The sequence below is a fragment of the Octopus bimaculoides genome, chromosome 27 (assembly GCF_046866305.1).
Source record: "Octopus bimaculoides isolate indiv1 chromosome 27, ASM4686630v1, whole genome shotgun sequence".
Lineage (NCBI taxonomy): Eukaryota > Metazoa > Mollusca > Cephalopoda > Octopoda > Octopodidae > Octopus > Octopus bimaculoides.
This window is the reverse complement of record NC_142954.1, coordinates 4293936-4314822: the sequence shown is the minus strand read 5'-3', so window position 1 is coordinate 4314822 and position 20887 is coordinate 4293936. Positions and strand designations below refer to the sequence as shown.

The window sequence follows — 20887 nt, the reverse complement described above, 5'->3', positions numbered from 1 at the left end:
TCAAAAACCTTTGAGCAATGCAAATGAGGAATTAAGCAAAACATGTAAGGTAATGTCAATAGACAACCAATGACAACACATTTCACTAAAATCTATTTGAAAAGGAGAATCTTTCCCAAAATATTATAGGATCCTTAAACAACCTATATAAGGTAATACAATATCGTTTCTCTTCGTTTCCGTTCATTGATATCACCTTACATATTTTGCTTAACCTGCAATGCTCAAAGGTCTTTGTAAACATTTATTGCACTAAGATAAGAAGGAAGGCATTTGGGTTAACAAGTACCAAGCAAACCTTGGTTTACCTCTTTCATAGGATGACAAAGAATGACAAAGCATAGGCTGATCTTAGGGTACTGAATCTCACTAAGGGGATGACAAAGGGGCCACAAAAAGTGGGGAGATGACGGGGCCAAGAAAGACCCAATCAACCCATGCAAACATGGAAAAACAAACATAATGTGGTAATGATGACAACGACGACAATGATGAAGATGGTGATGGTGATGACACATGTGGGTATGTGAGGAATGTTTGCATGTGTGTGTATGTGTGCATGGGCATATGAGAGATATCTGTATGTATGCATGTGTGTGTGAGATAGATAGATAGATAGATAGAGAGAGAGAGAGAGAGAGAGAGAGAGAGAAAGAGAGAGAGAGAGAGAGAGAGAGAGAGAGATAAAGTAAAAACTCTTACTGGTTTCTGCTGAAGGTTTTTTATAGTTGGTGCCAACAGTTCCTTTCATGTCTTCATAGCCTCCAGCAGACTGGAATGAGGGAAGATTTACATGGTTAATTAAGTGCTAATTAGCCCCAGGTTAGTCCTGACTGAGCAGGTCTATGATCAAAGGTGTTATAGTAATGATTTCATGAGAGTCGGTGCCATGAAAAAAAAAAAAAAGCATCCGTTTCCTGCAGTAAAGTGGTTGCTATTAGGAACGACACCTGACCATAGAATGGCATGTCAAAGAAGATATTAGAGCACAATGCAGTACTTGGACCCATCGGATCCTCTCAAACCATCCGACCCATTCCAGCATGGAATATGGATTGCTTTAACTAAAATCCCAAAGAAGGATAAAATGAATTCTTGGCTGTTTGAACTGGATCAATCTGCATCTGCATGATTTTGGGGGTCAGCCCCACTGTACAGCACCTTTGGCATTGTCTTTCACTATAGCCCTGGGTCAACCAATCAACCAATGCCTTGTGAGTGAATTTGGTTGATGGAAACTGTATGGAAGCACCCTACCAGTGTTGTATAATCGGTACCCGTGAAATTGTAGTCGTGGCTGTTACTGGTGTCGTGCCAGTAGCACGTAAAAGCACCCATTACACACTCGGAGTGGTTGGCATTAGGAAAGGCTGTAGAAACCATGCCAAATCAGACTGGAACCTGGTGCAGCTCTCCAGTAAAACCAGTTTCAATCAAACCGTCTAACCCATGCTAGCGTGGAAAGTGGACCTTAAATGAGGAGGATACAGAGCTGTTTAAGAGTCCATACGTCAGGAGAAAAAAAATGCACTCGTATTATATATCCATAATGGCCAATCTTTCCAATCGGTTTCGAACTATGGGTCCAATGGAGTGTTAGGTAACAGTCTGATTATGTAAAAGGGGCCAATTTTGAAAAATCTGCTCAAGGTGTGTGGGAAGTATGTCGCTCCCCTTGCCACCCTATTAGCTACGCCACTGCCACCTACCCTTATATAAATGCAAGGGAGCCATATATCTTCCCTATACTAAGACATCACTGCTTGTCCCTGGCATTAAAATCTCCTTCCCACCTTTTAAATACTCCCTCACAAAGATAAAAAAAAAGATCTACCTTATCCTTCGTATTGTCGATTCCAAATTTACCACCAAAGCCTTTCTTCATATCAATTTGAGAAGAATGAAGTTCTGTTTTAGTATCATCCTCATAGCTAAGCGCAGACTTGTCTTTGACATCCTGCACACCGTATTTGCCGCCAAAGCCTTTTTTCATATCAATCTGAGATGAATGGAGTTCAGTCTTGCACTCAGCATCGTAGCTGAGGGCATTTTTATCCATGGTGTCTTGGATGCCAAACTTGCCTCCGAATCCTTTGTTCATGTCGACTTGGGAAGGATGCAGCTCAGTCTTCGTCTCGTCTTCGTAACTCAAGGCTGCTTTGTCTCGACGATCTTTCTGGACACCGAACTTTCCACCAAATCCATGTGAATAGTCTAAAACAGCAACATGTACAGATGAAAACAGATAAAACATATACAGACAACATAGATGTACATATATCTCAATACATGGTTTTTGTAATGGAGTAATGTTCTCATTCTTCTATTAAAAAATGCCTAAGAAACAGCTGTTATGAGCTGACAATTATCTATCGTCTGTTATTATTCATTTGATTATAATACACCAAGAGGATTTACGACTTCTTGGATAACCTAGAATATACCAACAACGCACAATTCAACGTAACGCGTGCTTTGGACCAGCCCCTAGGCACTAAGTACTCTTAGGATTGGTTTTCTCTGTGTACACAACTGGAATATCCTATTTTTATTTCTTTATTGCCCACAAGGGGCTACACACAGAGGGGACAAACAAGGACAGACAAGGAGATTAAGTCGATTACATCGACCCCAGTGCGTAACTGGTACTTAATTTATCGACCCTGAAAGGATGAAAGGCAAAGTCGACCTCGGCGGAATTTGAACTCAGAAGAACGTAACGGCAGACGAAATACCGCTAAGCATTTCGCCTGGCGTGCTAACGATTCTGCCCGCTCGCCACCTTGATATCCTATTTGATACTTACCAACCATGGGTTGCAACCACAGGTTTAGCCAACCCTATCTGGTGCATATTATTCCATGTGTGTGTGTGTGTGTATAGATAGACAGATGTGTATATAAATGCAACATATGTACACATGCATATGTATATGTGGGTGAGAATATATGATGTGCCATGAATAAATATTCAGGATAGACAACAAGTAATAGACAAAGGGCCTTATCTCTATACACCCATACATATAAATATTCTGACAACAAAGAAAAATTTACTTGTCCTTCCGACTGTTTTGGAGTACCAGATTCATTGATTTCTCTCTTCCATTGGATTACATCACCTTTTTATTCATTCGGAGTATGCCATTTCTGCACCTTTGATTGCGAATCAATATATATATATATATATATATATATATATATATATATATATATATATATATATAAACACCACAAACAAAGATAATTATACCCACTTACTCACCCACTGGTGAACGTCTTCCAACTTCATCTCTCAGCTACATCCCAAAAACTCTGATGATTCAAGAAGCAACTTACAAGTGGTAGGCAAACTTTGTAATATATATATATATATATATATCGTTGCCAGTGCCCCTGGACTGGCTTGTGCGGGTGGCACATAAAAGACACCATTTCGAGCGTGGCCGTTTTCGTGCGGGTGACACGTAAAAGCACCCACTACACTCTCTGAGTGGTTGGCGTTAGGAAGAGCATCCAGCTGTAGAAACTCTGCCAAATCAGATTGGAGCCTGGTGTTGCCATCCGGTTTCACCAGTCCTCAGTCAAATCGTCCAACCCATGCTAGCATGGAAAGCGGACGTTAAACGATGATGATGATGATGATGATGATATATATATGTATATATATATGTATGTATATATCTCAATCCGAAAAATGGAATAAGAACGTAACGAATAACAATAAAAACATACGGACAGATAGACGATACAAATACGAATAGGAAAAAACAAGGACAGATCATTTGTGACACGTATATACATACATACATACATACACTCATATACATGCACATACACATATATATATATACATACACACACACACACATCTACATATATGGTTAATCACCAGTACTTTCCTCATATAAACACGTAAATAAATGGTTACACACACAAACACACACATACATACACAAACACACACATACATACACACACATAACCCAATAGTTAAACCCCAGTATTTTTTACTGTGTAGAAATGTAACATTAGTAAAATACAATTTTCATAGCTACAACATTTTGTGACTATTTCTAAAAGATTTTTTTAAGTCGTCGTTTATCTTCACAAATGACAAATGGTCCATCACTTATCTTACCCAGATGGTTTCAAACACTTCACAGTTCACACTCATTACCTGTCTGTGATTAAGACATACTCTGACATTCTAATTTACCTGTCTGCGATTGGTGCTTTTCGATTTTGCCTTCGTATTCATATCCAACAGCACATGAATCCTGGCGATCTTTTTGCAAACCAAATTTACCGCCGAATCCTTTTGAATAATCTGTGAGATAACAGAAGTCGAGATCCAAGTTTGAGGTTTCTGACTCATATCGCTCACCAGATGTCACTGAGGGCAGCAGTCTAAACAACACTACGTGCACAAAACGCTCTAAATGTCCTCAGAACATCTCAAAGGTTAATAAAACTGAAGCCACCGCAAACGGTCCAGGCAGTGTTAGTTGCAAATAAAGCCACACGTATTAGAAGAACTGACTTACTTTAAGACATTACCGTATTTCTTTTCTGGAAGTTACTTACAAGCAGAGATCAAAGATGAAACCAATCAAAACATACTATAATAAAGAAATATTAAAAAGCAGTTTGTCTCTACAAGAATGAGGTTAATAACTTGAAAGATAGCAATCTTATTGTTACAATAACTCTAACATAGATGCAGAAGTGGCTGTGTGGTAAGCAGCTTGCTTACCAACCACATGGTTCCGGGTTCAGTCCCACTGCGTGGCACCTTGGGCAAGAGTCTTCTACTATAGCCTCGGGCCGACCAAAGCCTTGTGAGTGGATTTGGTAGATGGAAACTGAAAGAAGCCCGTCGTATACATGTATATATATATATATGTGTGTGTGTGTGTGTGTGTGTGTGTGTGTGTGTGTGCGTGTGTTTGTCCCCCCAACATCGCTTGACAACCGATACTGGTGTGTTTACATCCCCGTAACTTCGCGGTTCGGCAGAAGAGACCGATAGAATAAGTACTAGGCTTACAAAGAATAAGTCCTGGGGTCGATTTGCTCGACTAAAGGCGGTGCTCCAGCATGGCCACAGTCAAATGACTGAAACAAGTAAAAGAATAAGAGTATACCATTAAATCTTTTATAGGTACAGCACTGTACATTCCAAACACTGATGGTCTGGGACCTCTAATAATCCATAGTAATTTACAGACAGGAATTTCAAATTCCCATGACTGCCAGACTGTGTAAAAGGATCCCCTTTGGTCATGAATGACCATGGGATTGCATCAGGAATGTTTCCCTCTGAGGCACAAGTCCAGGCAAGGTTGTTTATGGAAAACCAGCAGTCGCCCATGCATACCATGCCACCGATATCATCCAAGGGAAAGGCAAAGGGGCCGATACAGCTCGGTACCAGTGACGTCGTAGCTCATTTCTGTCAGAATTCTCCATTCTCTGAGAGGACCATATTGAGGAGGTAAATGAGAGTAAGTGAAGGTTATATGCTGTGGGTGGCAGGGGGTACAGATGTTTCAGTGGCTTGATGGATATGAGTGTCGTTCCCTTTAGTTTAGAAATGTAGGCACCTAGTTCTAAACCAGTCAGGAATTATGTATAGATCCAGGAATAAGACGCTTAATGATGATCAGAAAGCAAGACACTCCATATGTAATACAGATGTAAACATTTTAAAAAATTATGTTATCAGAAATGAGTTTATCAGTAGGAAAAAATTAATTTAGATATAGATAATTAGATTGAGTGTGTAAAATAATTAGCAAAAATATAATTAGATTGGCTAGAATATATTAGGAAAAATATACATTATATTGATTAGATATTCGTTTTTACATTGGTTAAATATTGGATAGTCATAAAAATTTGTTTCTTTTCAAAGATATTTGAATTGAGACAAAAAATATTTTTATCAAAGCGGTTTATGGTTTTTAGTAATTCTGTTCTTCCTCTACAACTTTGGTTTATCATTTTTGAAGTTAGAATAAATTTTACCTCTTTTCAAACATATGGCAACGATGTAGAGCCAAGTGGAGAATGATAACGAGCAGGTTCAACACTGGCTTCTCTTTGCATTCAGTCAAGGTTCCAAAGCTGCCAAATCCGCTTGAGACATTTGTACTGTGTACAGAGGAGGCACTATTATTGAAAGAACTGAACAGAAATGGTTTTTTATGCTCAAAGGAGATGAAATTCAACCTCACATTCTCTCTACATTCAGGCCCACCTGTTCAGTTCAGTGAAGATTGATTGATTGAATAAGCTCAGCCACAAAGGAACTGGCACAACAGATGGGATAATCTCATGATACCATTGCCTTGATACCATGATACCACCTTCCCTTGATGGATGAAGTCCAAACACACTGGTTGGTGACACAGCTTGCTTCTCCGACACAACATCGAAAAATACCTTAGGAACGAGAACCCAGGTTTGAAATTTCCCCAAAACACCTGATGAAGGCTGGGGGGTATATCAGCTGAAATGTGTTAACAACAAACAAGATGAGGACAAATATCCATCAAATGTAAATAATATACATAATTCCTCATCTCTTAAATATAGAACTGGATAATTAACCAGTTATCTACATAATTAACTAATGTATATTTAATTAAATCTCATCTAGGTCATCCCATAGAACGCCCCAATATTTAATTAAAGTATATGAAACGTGTTAACAAAATGAGGACAAATATCTGTCACATGTAAATAATGGTAAATTATCTTCATTAATTATCTTTCTACTTTTACATTGGTTAAAAATGTATTTAAACAAGTTAAATAATTATCTTTACATATATTTTTACTTGGATTAAATAAATAAACAACTTTTCAAACTTTGATTATTTATAAATTTCTGTATCAGCTAAATATGAGCTTTAATCGTATATTTTTACTTAATTAAAAATCTACAATTTACAGAGATAATACATGATTTAATTAGATACATATTTTTTTTTACATTGGTTTAATATGCAATACTTTGACAGTGTTAAAATATTTATTTTATATTGATTAAGTATATATTTTATATTAATTACATACGAAGCAACACAACAAGGAACTAACCAAAAAGAAAAGCCACACACAAGTGATAAAAATGAAAGCAGTGAACAAGAATAAAACAAAAAAAAAGAAAAACTCAAAGATTGGCAGAAAATCTTTAACCATTTTCTAATCTTAGTTATTAATGAAATGCCCTCTTCATATATATCTGAATTAGTTTTGAAAATAATCAGCAATTCGGATGAAATGAGGTGGCGTTTAAAAGAGTATAAATGGGAAATTCCTGCATGAAATTCCTCTTGGAAGGTTTATATTTAAATATGAACACTTCAAAATGAATAAGTTTTGTATCCTAGAACCAGAAGTGGTTCTAGGATACAGGTGGGTTGGCACCATAGAACCAGAAGTGGTGGCCTCTGATTGATATTATAAAGCCAACAAGTGGTGAGTCTCAGATACGTTGATTCCTGGAAACCAGAGGTGTTCATCTTAGATGAGTTGGCATCATAGAACCAGAAGTGGTGGCCTCAAGTGGAATGGTTTCATAGAACCAGAAGTAGCGTCTCAGATTCATGCAGAATCAGAAGTGAAGGTCTTGGGTGGACAGGCCAGTGCCAAATGATTAATTTACCAACTAGATTTTATTTTCTGTATTTCATTCCGATTTTTTTTTTTTTTTTTTTTTTTAAAGATTTTGTTTGTGTTTTTTTTTTTGCCAATTGTTTTTGAACAAACAACCCCCGGGGGGTAGGGGAAGGGGTCACCTGAACTAGGTGTGGTATTTTACAACCATGATCAACAGCCTGGCAGACTGGACAACTGTGATGATGTGACTTAAGATATTAAAAATGGAATGGGTTATGAGGTGGTGGTGGTGTGTCTGTCATTGGGTCAGATGTAATTGGTAGTTGTAGTTGATAGATGACAATGACGATGACAATAGTGTTGATGATGATGATGATGATGATGATGATGATGACAGTTATATAAGAGTAGAAAAGGCACAATGTGGTGAGGATGATGGTGATGATAATGATAATGATGTTGATGGTGGTGATGATGACAATGTTGATGATGATACTGACAATGGATATGATGACAATGATTATGATGATGACAGCAACACATGATGACGATGATGATGATTGTGGTAATTTTTCTTTTCTTTTCCATGTGAGATTAGTAAAAAAAAGTCACAAGTGACCACCACCAAGGATTGTTAGGCTATTAGGGTATGTACCCCAGTCCTCAAAATGATGGAAGTCAAAGTCAAGAAAGAGAATTGAAGTCAGAAAGTGCTAGGTATTGTATTTTGTCTTGTACAAGACATTCAGTTTGTGTGTGCATGTGTGTGTGTGTGTGTGTGTGTGTGTGTGTTAGCTGAATCAATACCAAGCACTACTTCTCTAAAATCTGAAGCTAATGCATGCATTTCACAAATCTGGATAAGTACCAATGCCATGAAGAGATAAGAGTGCTAACATTTCGAGTAAAAAAGCCCTTTATCGAGGAGAGAAAACTTTTTTTTAATTTAAAAAAAAAGTTCCCTCTCCAATGAAGGACATTATTCGAAACAAAAGTTTTCTTGTAGTTGGTGGCTGGGTGTTTAACCAAAGGTCAGCCCTAATTGGGTAGACCTAATATGAAAAGCATTCCAACCACAACCATCCAGCCTATTATGTACAGAGAACCTGGGGCAACATTTTCCAATGAGTCCTTCTTTTTTTTTAAGATGACAAGGTATGATTTGAAGCTGATTTGGCTGTTATTTCTAGTAGAACAAGCAGCTATGTAAAGCTTCCTTCATTGGGTTCATCTGGATTCTTATCTCATCAAGCCATAGGGACTGATCCAAATTTGTGACCTTTATTAAATGATTTAATCTACACCAAACACTACTAGTTTCCTTCAACTCTCATCTATATTAATACATGCAATATTTGTCTCAGCACAGAACATATCAGGAAAAACACACACACAAAAAAAAAGAAAAAAAAAACGTAATTAATAAATTTAACAAAATGGCAAATATTAAAAAATAAATAAATAAAACAGTAAAATATCAAGAATTTTCAAATGTTGATTTAGGATACTTCTCTTCTACAAATTCTTGCATCAGGAACTGATAGGTAAAAGCATTTCACATTTAACCCTTTAGCATTCGGTTTATCAAATGAAATGTTTATTTATTCCTTGTTTTGAATTAATCATATATTTTCTTCTAGCTTTGAGATTTCAATGATGTGGCTGTTTATTTTAAGATGACATTGTAGGATATGTGTGAGAGGCCAGATCTGGCTGGTTTGAACACAAAACAGATAATGTATTGAGGCTAGATATGGCTGGTTTAAATGCTAAAGGGTTAACCCTTTTGTTACCATATTTCTGTTAAGATACTCTGTATTTCTTTCAATTAATTTTAAATATAACAAAGAATTTAGTAAAATAACTTAGTTATCATTAAGCTAGTGTTAGGAACATAAATTGTGACTAAGGATTGGTGGAAGATTTTAATTCAAAACTTATGGAAACAAGACATTTGTACTACAGAGCCAGAGGCAGTTTCAGCCAGTTTGGTATCAAAAGGGTTAAGAATTGTTTCTGTTATATATTTTAACCCTTTTGTTATCATATTTCTGTTGAGATGTTCTCTGTTTCTTTCAATTAATTTTAAATATAACAAAGAATTTAGTAAAATAACTTAGTTACCATTAAGCTAGTGTTAGGAACATAAATTGTGACTAAGGTTTGGTGGAAGATTTTAATTCCAAATACATGAAAACAAGACATTTGTACTACAGAGCCAGAGGTGATTTCAGACGAGCTGGTATCAAAAGGGTTAAAGAACCATAATTATTGAACTGGTGATTCAAAACTGTTTTTACTAAATTTTACCAAAGTTTTTCTCAAGTCATTTCTGACACTTTAAAGATGTTCTAAGGTGGGTTTCTTTCTTTTTTTTTTCTCTCTCATTTTCTGTGCCAGAGTTACAACCAGAACAGGGCAGAAGAGAATAACTTGCTTCATTACTTTATTAACCCATCGACCAGAGACAGGCCAGTTTTTAGTCCTTTTCCATGTTTTACACAAAGAACAACTCACTAGAAACACTAGACTGCACTACTACATCCCCACCTGACCCCGGTCCAGAGAGTGTGGGGTAGGGAGGAGAGGAAGAGAACGTGGAGGAGAGACAGAGAGACAGACAGAAGAGAAAAAAGACAGAGAGGAGAGAGAGGAGACAAAGAGATGAGAGAGACAGAGAAAGATGAGAGAAGAGACAGAGAAAGATGAGAGAAGAGACAGAGCAGTGAGAGAGAAAGATAGACTGACAGAGGCAAGGGTAAAGAGGGAGAGGACTGCATTAGCTACCCCAGCCCAGCCCCACTCCAAGTAGTGACCTACCTGTCTGAGACTCGTGTTTCTGAACTTTTCCTTCGTACTCCCAGCCAACAGCCGAACTGTCCTGCCTGTCCTTCTGCACACCAAATTTTCCACCGAAACCTTTACTGTAATCTGGCAGAGAGAGAGAGAGAGAGATAGAGTCAAAGAGACAAGAGGATAAGCATAAAATAAAACAAGGAGTACAGCATGTATAAGGGGAGGAGTAAGAGAAAAGGGGAGAAAGAGAGCGAGTGTTATGTCACAGATAGTGGACGTGTGTTTGTGTCATGGCATGTCAATCAACACAAACACACGTCCACTATCTGTGACATATACACACACATAGACTTTGCACTCTCTAAGAAAAAAAAATCATTGAATTTTTGACATACACAATATTTTAATCATTTAGAAATATTTAAAACTGAATGTGATTTCAAAAATGTAAGTTGTTTGTACAGTAAGTATTTATATTTTAGCTTTCTTTAAACAGACGATATTTTAATGTTTTTAAAAATTATTTTCAAGTGAATGGTGATCTTTCGCTTTGACTCTCAGAACTGTCATCCAGAGTTCGTTAATTTCCGTAAAAATATTTTATTTATTCACTTTTATTTTAAAGTGAAAGAGAGGAGAAAGTGAAAGATGTATTTTGGGAGACTGAACCATGTGTATAGCAGTTCAGTCTCCCTTGTACTCAACAGACAATATTACAAAATAAAGAATTGGCAATGACAGCAGAGCTCAAAATCAAAGGTTATCAAAACAGGAAAAAACCAGATCTAAATAGCACCATCTGGTGGCAGAGAACCATTACATACCTTTCTGTGACTCATGCTTCCCTAAATTCTCCTGGTGATCCCATCCGACAGCAGATTTGTCCATACTCTCAGACTGAACGCCATATTTCCCACCAAATCCTTGAGAATAATCTGTAAGCAAATCATGTTAATTAAAGATATAGTGTTAATTACATATAATATTCGTTATGACTGAAAAAAGACAATCGAATCTGATTAGAGAAATGATGCATAGGTTTGAGGTACTTGTTTACCTGTATGGCAAGTCACACCTGCAATGCTCCACAATTTAAGTGGTGGCGATGATCCAGAGATGAAGGACATAGGATCAAATACTACTAGGCAGGGCCTTCATATGAGTGAGCGGGGTAAGTGCACTGCAAACCCATTAAGAGGAAGGCTCTGAGATGGTGCACAATCTCTCTAGATGGAACCTTGAAACCTACTACCATCTGGTATGTGGAGCGTTTAACTAACAGCACCTGCACAAGCAATCAATTTGCAAGTCCCCAAACATTGGCACAAAAACCACATACATACACATACATACATATATATATATATATATATATATGTATATATATAAGTCAGTAAATAGTGGGGTTGTGTTAACTGCATGTGGAGAAATAATAGGAAAATGAAAAATAATAGTAAGGCAGAATGCTAAACTGGAAGCATATTTTAATAAAGATTTCTAACTGGCTTTTATTGCGAAGCAAATTTTCAAGAAGAGGGAGAATGAAAATGTTTTCTACAAAGAAGTACAAAATGAAAAAAATAATATAAAAAAAAATAATATATAAAAAAATAAATATACCAATACATTATATTGTCTTTGAGCTTTTAAAGTTCAATGGTAATCCATGTAGATAATAGTTGGAAAAATAAGGATGCATGAGGATTGAGAGTTTTGTTAGGTTTAAAAAAAGGGTTAAAAGTTTGTGTTAAGCAGGAAGTGTGGTGTCAAAACAGGAAGTGTGTGTAAGGGGAGACAAATCTTTTTAGTTGGAGTTATGAACTCTTTTTCAACAGGAAGTTTATGTCTGTTTCTAGAGAAATAAGGTCACTGAGGGGTTTGTGTGTTAAGAAAAGGTTGGAATTTCTCTATGAAAAGATTCTCCTTGTTGATTCTTTCTTGTGTCCCTTACTTATATATATATATATATGTGTGAGTAAAAATAAATACAAAAAAAAGGGTTTTGTATGATCGTGTATAGACAAATATATTATTTTATTTAAAAGAGTTCCAACTCTGTCTGTTTTTTATGTTTTATTTATATTCTTGTAAAATTAATGTGGGATATAGAATATGGAATATACAATATATAATATAAAAATGGATGGTACAATGAAATGAAGTATTGAATGTCTTATTGAATATATGGAATATATATATATATATATATATATTATATATATATATATATATATATATATATATATCCATTTTTATATTACATATTATATATTCCATATTCTATATCCCACATTAATTTTACAAGAATATAAATAAAACATAAAAAACAGACAGAGTTGGAACTCTTTTAAATAAAATAATATATATATATATATATATATATATATATAGCATACACACACACACACACAATCCAACAGTTAAAACCCAGTACTTTTAATTGTATAGAAGAGTCACAACTGTTAAATACCGTTTTCATTACTACAACATTTTGTGACTGTTTATAAAAGATTCTTTAAGTTGTTATTCCATCTTGACAAATGACAAAACGATCCATCACTCATTACCTGTTTGTAATTAGACACACTCTGACATTCTCATTACCTGTCTGCGATTGATGTTTTTCGACTTTGCCTTCATAGTCGTAGCCAACAGCGCACGCATCCTGGTGATCTTTTTGCAGACCAAATTTACCGCCGAATCCTTTTGAATAATCTGTGAGATAACAGAAGTCGAGATCCAAGTTTGAGGTTTCTGACTCATATCGCTCACCAGATGTCACTGAGGGCAGCAAACTAAACAACACTACGTGCACAAAACGCTTCAAATGTCCTCAGAACATCTCGAGGGTTAATGAAACTGAAGCCACCGCAAACGGTCCAGGTAGCGTTAGTTGCAACAAAAGCCATGTGGAAGGAAGAATTAACTTCGGAGTTAATCCAAGAACTTCACTAAATCTGATAAATAGTGATATACGAGAGTGACTTATAAAGTAATACCATTTTGTTTAGGACAGGTATAATTACCAACACAGGAACATATACCATACATACATGTGTGTGCGTGTGTATACACACACACATATACATATCTACTTACATATAAATAGAACATATACACATATACATACCTATATACATACATATATATATATATATGTGTGTGTATATATATATATATATATATATATACAAACATATACATATATATACACATATATACATACACACACAACCAGGTTTTTTAGATGCCATGCAGTGGGACTGAACCCAGAAGCTTGTGGTTGGGAAGCAAACTTCTTAGCATACTGCTACACCTGCACCTATATGTGTCTATATATATATGTGTGTGTGTGTAAAGGTAAGATCCAAGGATCAAGGTGTAGGAAGTTAGTAAGCTTCAAGCAATCCATAGAAGGTATTAAAAACAACTTTCAGGAACAGCAGCAGTTTACTGGCGCAGAGGGTTGCGAATTTCCCCCATACTGAAGGTTGCTTTATGGAAGACCTGCAGTCACCCATGCATACCAGCCTCCCGTCCCCGTGTCAGTAATGTTGTCCAAGGGAAAGGCAAAGGGGCCGATACAGCTTGGCACCAGTGACGTCGCAACTCATTTCTACAGCTGAGTGAACTGAAGCAACGGGAAATAAAGTGTCTTGCTCAAGGACAGAGCAAACAGCCCGGTGTGGGAATTGAACTCACTACCTCGTGGTTGTGAGCCAAACGCTCTAACCAGTGAGCCATGTGCCTTCGGTAAAAAAAAAAAAACAATAATTGAGAAGACAGAAGAGTGGAATGGAATGAGAATAGAAGGAAAGAAAAAGAAAGGAAGAAATAATGGTCCGAGGGGCTGGGAGGAATGGAATGAAAGCTAATCTCAACCTTTTTGGGATGCATGTTTCTCCGTTTCACCTTTATAGGACCAATCAGCAGCAGACTGTAAAAGACAACAAAAAGGTTTAAGAATATATCACACACACATGTACATGTGTGTGTGTGTATGTGTATATATATATATATATATATATATATATATAAAATAATATTAGGGATAAAATCCAAAATTACAGGTAAAAACTCAATTAAAATTAATTTATTAAAAATTAAAATCAAATTAAATTGAGTTCATGAACCTTGGTTCTTTTCCCTAAAACTATATATTTATATATATATGTGTATATATATATATATATATATATATATATATATATATATATATATATATATATAAACTTAAAATGAAAACAGAACACAAAGGTTATCTGGCATATACAGGTGCTTACACTTATCAAGTATTACCTCTAAAATTTACAATACCTATGTATATATATATATATATATATATTATATATAAAAAATACAAAATGGGACAAAAACACAAAACATCCAGATGGACGATACAAAGAAAACAAGGACGGGTCATTCGGAATTTTCTTTCCTCAGTTGAGTTCCAGATTATCTTTGCAATTTCGGCCGATTATACTCAAGATTGCTCCATATATATATGTATATATATATATATTTTTTTTTATAGTTTCAGCTCAGAGCTGCGGCCATGCTGATGCTCCGCCGTACTCACAATCAAACTCTTTCAGACATTACCCAACATTTCTGACCATAAGAGAGGACAGAAACAAAAACCAAATTAAAGATAACAAGTTTGGCTTTTGAACAGCCTCTACTCTTTTCGGGGGACCAAAATGCTGGGGTTGGCAGCACTGCAGTGCCAGCCAGCTCCTGCAATTTTAGCATCCAGTTCAGCATCCAGCCTCCCATCACTTGGAAACAACATTAAAAGATGTAAATAAATGATAGGGACTTACCTTGTCTTGGTGGTCTTTCTGAACCCCAAATTTACCTCCAAATCCCTTCGAGAAATCCTTTTGGCTGTTGTGCACAGAAAGTTTTTCTTGGTGTTCATGACCCAAAGCAGACTATAATAATAATAATAATAATAATAATAATAATAACAACAACAACAACAACAACAACAACAACAATAATAATAATTTCAAATTTTGGCACAAGGCAAGAAATTTTGAGGGAAGGGGTAAGTCGATTACATTGACCCTTGTCATCTACTGGTACATATTTTATGACCCTGAGAGGATGAAAGGCAAATTCGACCTCAATGGAATTTGAACTCAAAATGTAAAGACAGACGAAATGCTGCTAAGCAGTCAGACCATCATGCTAACCATTCTGCCAGCTCACTGCCACGTCTAAGGCCACAGTAGATGATATCTGTCCAAAGTGTCATGCAATGAGAACTCAACACCAAACACACGAGTAGTTATATATAAAAGTATTAAAACCAGATATGTGAAGCAACACTTACTTTGTCCATTCGATCTTTCTGGACCCCAAATTTACCCCCATAGCCATAAGAAGCTTGAGGCCCAGCTTCAAATTCTTTCTTCTTGTGAGAGGCATGATCCTGGGCAACTCCCTCTCTCAAAGTGTTCAAGCTGAAAAATTTTTAAACATCAACAACTTTATTATTATTATTATTATTATTATTATTATTCACCATTCAGATTACTCTGTTAAATGTAAAGCTTAATTATTCTCATTGTTTTGAATTAATCCTGGATTATCTCGTAATTTTCAAGATTTCAATGATGTGAATATTTATTTTCAGAACGACATTGTAGGGTAGGTGTGAAAGGCCAGATCTAGCCAGTTTGAACATTAAACCAGTAGAATATTTTGGCCAGATATGGTCAGTTTAAATGCTAAAGGGTTAAAAAACAAAGTGGGGCTGTGAACTTACAGCTTCACCCCAGTTTCATACAAACAATGGGGTTTCATTCCCATGTGGCTTCCGACCACACATGGAGCAGTGTCAGTTTAAAAAAATATGTCCTTAATTTTCAAAGTGAAAAGTTATTTACCTGATGGAGGCCATGTGACCTGATCCTGCGACTGTTTTCGATCCCCATCGCTGGTCCTTCTCACTCACGTCATTCTGGACAATGGAAAAACGAAAGAACTCAATAAAAGAGAATAGTCAGGAAATATATAAGAGGTGGGTGGCATGAAGGAAAAGGAGAGATACAGAAGCAATGATATATTATTAGCATCATCATCGTTTAACGTCCGTTTTTCATGTCGGCATGGGTTGGATGGCTTGACTGAGGATTGGCAAGCTGAGAGGCTGCACCAGGTTCCAATCTGATCTGGCAAGGTTTCTACAGTGAGAGTATGTGTGTGTGTGTGTGTGTGTGTGTGTGTGTGTGTGTGTGTGTGTGAGAGAGAGAGATAGAGTTTGTGTGCGTGTATTTGTGTGTGTGCGTGTGTTTGCGTATGTGTTTGAGAGAGTGTGTGTGTGTTTGTGAGTGTGTGTGATAGGGAGAGAGTGTGTGTATGTGAGAGAGAGAGTGTGTATGTGAGAGAGAGAGTGTGTGTGTGTGTGTGTGTGTGTGTGTGTGTGTGTATGTGTGTGTAAGAGAGAGTGTGTGTGTGAGAGAGAGAGTGTGTATGTATATTGAATATGTGTGTATGGATGTGTGTATTTGTAAGTGAGTGTGTGTAAGCGTGTGTGTGTAAGCGTGTGTGTGTGTGTGTGTGTGTTTGAGCGTGTTTGTGTGAGTGCATGTGTGTGCATGTGTGTGTGAGTGAGTATTTGTGTGTGTGTCTGTGTGTCTGAGTGCGTGTATGCCAGAGAGAGAACTTACCACAAAGTCCGGATCGGTTTCCCAGTCGTCGTCAGCGTCATCGTTTTTCCCCTCAAACTTAATGTTTGTACCGGCAGCAGCTTTCCACATCTTGGACACTGACGGAAATAAATAAACGAAAACTGAACGAACGTTAAGCAAAAATCTACGTGTGTGAGTGTGTATTTGTACCCTCAACTGCTACATGACCTGTGTCGGTTTGTTTACATCTCATAACTTAACAGTTCTGCAAAAGAGACAGCTACTGGATTAAATAAAAAAAAAAGTACCGGGGCCAATTTGTTTTATAGTTAAAAATATTAGCAATTGTATAAAAAGGAATTATTTACATTATTTACATTTGATGGATATTTGTCCTCATCTTGTTTGTTGACAACACAACATTTCGGATGATATACCCTCCAGCCTTCATCAGGTGTCTTGGGGGAAATTTCGAACCTGGGTTCTCATTCCTAAGGTATTTTTCAATGTTGTTATTCAGGTCACTGCTTGGAATTGAACTCGGAATCTTGGGGTTAGTAGCCCATACTCTTAACCACTATGCCATATGGCGTAGTGGTTAAGAGTGCAGGCTACTAACCCCAAAATTCCGAGTTCAATTCTAGGCAGCGACCTGAATAATAATAATAATACTAACAATAATAATACCAACAACATCGAAAAATATCTTAGGAATGAGAACCCAGGTTTGAAATTTCCCCAGGACACCTGATGAAGGCTGGAGGGTATAACAGCCGAAATGTTGTGTTAACAACAAACAAGATGAGGACAAATATCCATCAAATGTAAATAATGTAAATAATAATAATAATAATAATAATAACATTGAAAAATATCTTAGGAATGAGAACCCAGGTTTGAAATTTCCCCAGGACACCTGATGAAGGCTGGAGGGTATAACAGCCGAAATGTTGTGTTGTCAACAAACAAGATGAGGACAAATATCCGTCAAATGTAAATAATGTACATAATTCTTCATCTCTTGAATATAGAACTGTATTGTAGAAGTGTAACCAAATTTATTGCTGATAAATTTAAACAAAAAAACTTATATGGACCCACAAGGGCCACATAGATCCACCAGGGTCATGTGGACCCTAGTTGAAAAACCACTGATATAAAGAATCTAATGTAAGAGAGAGAGAGAGAGAGAGAGAGTGGGGGGGGATTATGGAGAAGAAGAATAAAAATGGTAAAGAGAAGAGAGAGAGAGGGGGGGAACCTTGAAGATAATACATTGAGGTAGAGAATGTAAGGGAATGGGTAGAGAGAGAGAGAGAGAGAGAGAGAGATGATATATTGAAATAGAGAATCTGAGAGAGGGAGAGAGAAAGAAAGGAAGGAGAGACGGTAGGGAAGAAAGAGGGAGGGAGAGAGAGGAAGAGAAAGAGAGGGAGAAATGAGGAAGGAAAGAGAATGAGAGCAAAAAAGGAAGAAATTTGAATGAACAAAGATAAGAGATAAAATGTATAAAGTTATCAAATATATGAGAGAGAGAGAGGTTGGAGAGAGAGAGAGAGGTTGGAGTGAGAGAGAGAGAGAGAGAGAGAGAAAAAGAGAGGTTGGAGAGAGAGAGAGAGAGAGAGAAAGAGAGGTTGGAGAGAGAGAGAGAGGTTGGAGAGAGAGAGAGAGGTTGGAGAGAGAGAGAGAGAGAGAGGTTGGAGAGAGAGAAAGAGAGACATGCTGGACAATTAGGGATGGTTTACTACTACTTCTACTACTTCTACTAGTCACGCAATGGTGAGGTAAGTGCTAACATACTTGATGTTGGAAAGTCAGGCCAAGATATTTTAATTAACCAGAATCACACTCCCTTAATGAAACAGACAAACAAAAAAAAAAGAAAAAACAATTGTTTTTTTTCTTCTTCTTCCTTTTGTAAATGGCTGTTGTGTCTGGTAAAGGCAGGGGGAGACAACCCCCGAAATGTTAATTAATGCATACAAACAAACACACACACACTCACATACATGAACCAACAGCGAGAGATGGCTGGACTCCATACATACGTGCATAGATACAAATACTACACAGCCAAACATAGACACACACACACATACACAGACTTATGCATACATTCATACATATACACACACATACAGGAACCAACACCAAGAGATGGCCGGACTCCACACACATGTATATACATATACTCATTATACAACCATATATAACACCCACACACGTGTGTGAGTACATGTATGTATGAATATATGTGTGTGTGTGTGTGTGAATATGTGTGTGTGTGTGTATGTGTGTATGTGTGGTGCATGGCTTAGTCGTTGGATTTTTCACGTTTGATGTAAGAAATCTTAGCAGTGTTTAAAATTTTACCTGAAGATGGGGGATTCTATGTTAGAATGTAATCTATGAACACATCAATAAAATTCTACCAAATTTACGTTCTATTTTCATTCATTCATGTATGCATGCATGCATACATACACACATACATACATACCTGGCCAGGTAACCTTGTGCCTCCTCTACAGCAAGACACCTGTTTCTGTCTCTTTGTCTCGTTACAACCTTTCATCATCGGAGAAGGTGATCGTGTGTCAGATGATGAAAGGTCATAGTGAGACAGAGAGACAAAAATAGGAGTCTTGCTGTGGAGGAGGTACAAAGTTACCTGGCTGGAGAGAGGGGGGGGGGGAGAGCATACTACCTACATTTCTCTCCAGTCTACACATGCCTTCTGCATTCAGAGCCTATGTCTCACCACCATGGAGTATAGCCATTCCCACAAAAGCATCATACAGTCTACCTTTCACTCTGAGAGAGAAAGAGAGTCCTTTTGTTGCTCAAAAGGTGCTTTTTACATGCCACCAGCACACTTGCTAGTTCCACGACGTCAGCATTGGCCACCTGGCCTCCATGAGGTCCAACGCTCGAATGGTGCCTTTTACAGCATGGGTGCCAATTACGTGACACCAACAATGGTCACAACTATGATTTCACTTGGCTCAACAAGTCTTCGTAAGCACAGCATATTACCAAATGTCTCAGTCACTAGTCATTGCTTCCGTGAGGCCCAACGTTTGAAGATCATGCTTCACCACCTCATTCCATGTCTTCCTGGGTCTCTCTCTTCCACAACTTCCTTCCATTGGTAGAAATTGGCACTTCTTCATACAGCTATCCCACATTCAGGAGTGGCTGTGTGGTAAGTAGCTTGCTTACCAACCACATGGTTCCGGGTTCAGTCCCACTGCGTGGCACCTTGGGCAAGTGTCTTCTACTATATAGCCTTGGGCCGACCAAAGCCTTGTGAGTGGATTTGGTAGACGGAAACTGAAAGAAGCCCGTCGTATATATGTATATGTGTGTCTGTGTTTGTCCCCCCAACATCGCTTGACAACCGATGCTGGTGTGTTTACATCCCTGTAACTTAGCGGTTCGGCAAAAGGAGACCGATAGAATAAGTACTAGGCTTACAAAAGAATAAGTCCTGGGGTCGATTTGCTCGACTAAAGGCGGTGCTCCAGCATGACCACAGTCAAATGACTGAAACAAGTAAATAAATGAGTAACTGAGTATCACATGACCATACCAACCGAGTTGTCTCTCTTGCGCACCACATCTCATGCCTCTTATGTCCATCTTTTCTTTCAAGACACTTATACTCTGTCATACATGATGTCAAGTTAAACTCTCCCATTTTCTTGAAGACAGCAAACCCAATACGGGCTTCAATGTCGCTAATGTATTCATTCAGTTTAACTTTTAATTAAGCAATGTTATTATCTTTCTTTCACGAATTTGCTGTTATCTTGACTTCTTTTG

The 20887-nt window shown here is 37.3% G+C and overlaps 1 protein-coding gene across 2 annotated transcripts in view; it reads right to left on the bottom strand.

Moving 5' to 3' along the window:
- LOC106883799 (uncharacterized) overlaps positions 1 to 20887 on the bottom strand; it is a 33305-nt gene that overhangs the window by 5645 nt on the left and 6773 nt on the right. The window contains exons 2-11 of one of the 2 annotated variants that reach the window (XM_089343224.1): positions 17102 to 17199; positions 16319 to 16392; positions 15763 to 15892; positions 15248 to 15358; positions 14307 to 14361; positions 11249 to 11359; positions 10449 to 10559; positions 4219 to 4329; positions 1835 to 2214; positions 703 to 772 (exon numbers count right to left, since the gene is read on the bottom strand). In XM_089343224.1, coding sequence (XP_089199350.1) covers positions 703 to 772; positions 1835 to 2214; positions 4219 to 4329; positions 10449 to 10559; positions 11249 to 11359; positions 14307 to 14361; positions 15248 to 15358; positions 15763 to 15892; positions 16319 to 16392; positions 17102 to 17191 — 1243 coding nt within the window. In that variant the 5' untranslated portion in view covers positions 17192 to 17199. The remainder of the gene's footprint in view (positions 1 to 702; positions 773 to 1834; positions 2215 to 4218; positions 4330 to 10448; positions 10560 to 11248; positions 11360 to 14306; positions 14362 to 15247; positions 15359 to 15762; positions 15893 to 16318; positions 16393 to 17101; positions 17200 to 20887) is intronic. The other variant, XM_089343225.1, reaches the window with a different exon arrangement.